The sequence below is a fragment of the Sesamum indicum genome, linkage group LG5, assembly GCF_000512975.1.
Source record: "Sesamum indicum cultivar Zhongzhi No. 13 linkage group LG5, S_indicum_v1.0, whole genome shotgun sequence".
NCBI classification, from domain to species: domain Eukaryota; kingdom Viridiplantae; phylum Streptophyta; class Magnoliopsida; order Lamiales; family Pedaliaceae; genus Sesamum; species Sesamum indicum.
The window spans coordinates 11,411,906-11,416,397 of record NC_026149.1 but is presented as its reverse complement, the minus strand read 5'-3'; the positions used below and the strand labels follow the sequence as shown (position 1 = coordinate 11,416,397).

Below are 4,492 nucleotides of genomic sequence, written 5' to 3'. Positions count from 1 at the left end.
TGAACATTTATCTAAATCATGAGCGTTCCATGGTTGCTTAGGTGTCATTGCTAAGAGGATATGAATCAGACAGGAGACCTGCAAACTTGACAATGATGGCAATTCTGGATGGCTTTCAGAAGGCATATTCCGTTGATTTCAGACCACTCAATGTACTGAAACGCTGCTGCATTCCAAGGGGCTCATTATATTTCACCATTGAAAAGGCAAATAATCTCGTATGCATCTGGTGAGCAGAGATTTCCGCTTTTCTTATGACTTGTAACAGTTAATTTTCAGAACCATGCTAGTTCTTTTTGTGAATGATGAATTCTATTACATGAAGTTTTAATGGAAGCCACTTTTTCTTTTATGATGTTTGGTCCCCTTGACCTGTCCAAATCCAATTTTCATCCCTCTTTATCTTCTAATTCAAGAACCAGCTTCAATTTCTGATGGTTTTAAGGGCGTTCACAGTTTATCATTGTTGGTTATTACCACGAACAGTTCAGTCTCCTTTCCAAGTTGAATACATTCATCATCTAATACCATATTGTGAGTGAGAGGCTGTTTCTGCTGTTTGAACAATCCTCAAATTAGGATTTCCTGTACAGTTTGGTCTTATGTAGACGTTATTCGTGATATTCCTGTATTTAGTCAGTTTGGGTAATATTGAAGCTGATGAGCTTCTGCTCAAATATTGTTTCATTTGGTAATTTACTGAGTTGTGGAGCTTTGTGAGTACATGATCATGAATGATTATGCTACTCAAGATTGATTTATGATCAGCTACCCCCAAAACACTTTTATTGTATTTGTTCTCGAAAATACGCAACTTGTTAATAGATCTCAAACTTATGCGAACCAATTCATTAGTTCATTGGTAGTGCTAGCTATTCTTTTGAGTGGATGGGTGGGCTGGTCCTCGTCCTACGTTTATCTTTTTAATGTTGTTCAAGGGTTGAAGGAGTATAATATTTGGGCATGGAGATTGGGTGGTATTAAGTTAAGCGCTAGTAGCACAATGACATTGGGAGGAGAATAAATGGAACATAAGTATTGTCAAAATCTTTTAGGTACCTTTGAGGACTTACCATGCTGGCGATCAATATAACAAAGCACGACGGTCTTGTTTATAAGAGTGTCACTTTTGGCTGTGTTTGTGTGTATGTAATGATTCATGTTGTTCTTAGTTGTATGATGCCCTTATAAGTTCATGATTGATGGTTGGTTAAGGCTTCGTCTTAACAACTACTTATCTTTTTAAGCAATGCTTTGGTTGTTCATATATATATATATGTGTAGACATTTGCCACATCTAATGCATTTGTCAACGTCTTTGTGTTTCAATGTTTCTGGACCACATAGGTAACCAAGCTTGTACACTCGTTTAAGGAAGGTTCGGAGGAATGGTCCAAGAAGGCGGTAGAGCTTGAGGAGTCATGAAGACTTTAGAAGTAAGTTCTATTTGTAATTTATTTATCCAACAATGGCGAATGATGCACACTACACTAATTCCTCTTCTGAACATGGAGTTTGGTTGTGGAATTTCAAAGTTATCTGTTTTTCTTATGTCCATGCATGCTGGACGCGAATGGAAGATGTATGAGGTGGCAAAGACGGTCTTTGAAAACAATTACACAGAAACTAGAAAGTCTTTGCAAAGTGATAACGGTGGTAAAAGTTGATCATTTTCTTGGCTTTCACTCTTCATTTCATCCATCAAGCATTCCTTTATATGTTTGCATTGTTTGCCTTGAGTTCTTGATATTTATAATCTACATTATGGGGTTGTGATTTTCTTTTTATCTATGGCAAGTTTGTTCCTTTGATAAATAGTGTTGGATGCTTTTTTAGTGGTTTCCAATTACTTTAGTACTGTGGTGTGGGTGTTTCTCATCTTGTTTAATTTGGTTGTGCTTTTATGTTATCTCATTCAAGTAAACGATGTGTATTGTTCTTTGTGGTATATGAAGCTCTGTGAGACATATTTCGTTGTTGGGATGTCTGTAATTGTTTAGCATTTTAGGATTAGACTCTTGGTTCAATTGAAATTACATGAAACTTCTCATATTCTAATTTTGATTTGAACAGCCCGATTCACCTTCCAAATGAGATAAAACCATTTCAAAAGTAAAGAATTCGGTGACATATATGTAGTGTTAATTAACAGATAGGAACCAGAGGGTAACTTCTTTTTAAGTTTTCATTTATCTTTTGTTATCCTATCAAACTACTTTTGTTTTGTTTTCTTTTGCCAGATACTATCAAACTACTTCCGTTTATATTATTTTTTAGCAATTTGACAAATAAATGTGATTTAGGAAGTCATAAGATTGAGACATGAATATGCACTAGCGTTATGTGATTGTTGCTTTGATAAACTGTGGAGTCGTTGAGGCATAATTTCATGCATTTTGAATTGCTTTGAAAGAGAGTTGGAATATCTTTGCTTCTACTAAATCTTAGGATTCTTGTGAGATCATATTTGTTTGCTAAAACTCTACCTGATTGATCCTTATATCCCTAACATGGCACATGCATCCATTTTGAAAAAATCAAAGGCCCTTCCCCTTCTGGAAAAAAAGAAGAAAGAAAAAAAGGTAAGAAAAAGGAAATTACATCTACTCCGCTGGTTTAGGTCACTTAGTAACTGGGTAACTTCATCACAAATGTTGTTATTCACGTAAAACGGTGGCCGGAGCTATGAGTATGCAAAGCACTTTAGGTAAAACGTGTTTTGGTTGAGTAACCGGGTGCCTTCACCACAAGTGTTGTCATTCGCGTCAAAAGACCGGAAAACGGCCTAAAGAACACAAGTCACGGGCAAAAAAAAAGGAAAAAAAAAAGAAAAAAAAGCCGTGACTAAAGCAAAAGGGGAAGAAAAAAGAAAAAAATTCATTAGTGGCCAAAGAAAAGAAAGAAAAGCGAAATCCGTCCCGACTAGGTCGATGTAAGGAGATAAAAGGGTATTGTGCTAGCATCGAGGATGATAACATTTAGAAACCCATAGATTTTGTGGAAGCTTGATTGCCCTCCTCTATACTTGGCAAAACGAAGTGTTGTGATGTGATTGGCCTCTTACCCTCGTTATGATAAGTTAGCATTTGCATAATGTGTTGCGGCGTTTGTGTTTTGAGATTATGTGCACATAGTATTTCATTCTGTTGGAGGCAATAACTTTAAAGACATTGCGGCAGTCCTTTCTTTTCTTTATTGATTTATTAAAAAATTGTCATATTTCTTGGTGCTGAAAATTTTTGTGTGTAAAATCCTCTACTTTGGCATGCCTTTTCTTATGTGACTACTATTTTTGGTTGGGAGGAGGAGGAGATAGATTCTGGCCTTGTATTTATTGTAACAATATTTAAATTCTATATTATTATAGTTTTCTTTAATCTTAATGAATTATTCCCTTTAGATTGCCATCCCAGCAGGGTGAGGGTGCAAGTTCAGTATATAGCAGTAGTGCATCTTACATGACCGCCCCTTAAAAGGAAAATGTATGTGCTTGCATGTAAGAGTTAAAGAAGTCTACCATGCTGCATATAGACAAGTATTATAAATTTTTCACTTCTAATCTTTACTTTACTGGCCCATGAATGCGGTGTATCCAGGTATGTGAGGTTGGGAATCATTGTTGACTAATATTGAAAATAAAATCAGATTCCTTTTTTGTGTTCCATGTTTCTTTTAAACTCTTTAATGAAGTTCATCAGATATCTTTCAGTTACATTTGCTACACTTGATGAGAACACCAGATGATGTCCCTGGATGTGCTTCTTAGTGCTGGTGTTCCGTGGTGCAGGTGACTATTTATATGCTATCATATCATATTTATCATTTGTACCCTACAGTTTACAACTGCTGGGGTCTTATGCAGAACCCATTTAGTTCATTGGTAGTGCGAGCTATTCTTTTGAGGGCCTAGGTGTGTTAGTGCTCTCCTGCATTTATCTTTTTATGCTCTTGAAGTGTTGAAGGAGTAAAATTCAAGTCCATACTCGACAATAGATATTGGGTGGTATTGAGTTATGAGCTCACAGCAAGGTGTTTTAAATGAAAAAAAGATTACATCATGAGAAGAATATATGGAACATAAGTACTGTAAAAATCTTAGGTACCTTTGAGGACTTAGCATTCTGCTAGGGATTTTCTTATCCATTGAAAAATAAACAGATACATTAGATACCATCATTTGTTAATATTAGGTCTGTGAACACTTTTTGTTGTTCTGCATCTTTAGTGATTTAATCTTTGGTTGCATTGTAAGTCACTCTCTTAAATCAATGTTTTTCTTGACTACTGGTGCAAAAAGCTCGAGAATTTGTTGTCACTTCCCAAGAGCTTATCACTCGGGGTTCAGTCCTGGTAAGTCACTTGTACTGGCTTAATTCCTACCGATATTTATGTTGATCTATCTAGAAAAGTTATTTAATATCAACATCTGAAATTAAATTCGATCTTATTGTTTTAGAATATTATTGTGGAGATGCTGCTGATATGGCTAATA

The 4,492-nt window shown here is 35.7% G+C and overlaps 1 protein-coding gene across 1 annotated transcript in view; it reads left to right on the top strand.

Annotated features, from left to right (window-relative positions):
- The window catches only part of LOC105162385 (ubiquinone biosynthesis monooxygenase COQ6, mitochondrial-like), a 2,830-nt gene extending 1,326 nt beyond the window's left edge, over positions 1-1,504 (top strand). The window contains 3 exon segments of the mRNA XM_011080385.2: positions 42-161; positions 163-229; positions 1,348-1,504. Coding sequence (XP_011078687.2) covers positions 42-161; positions 163-229; positions 1,348-1,373 — 213 coding nt within the window. The 3' untranslated portion in view covers positions 1,374-1,504.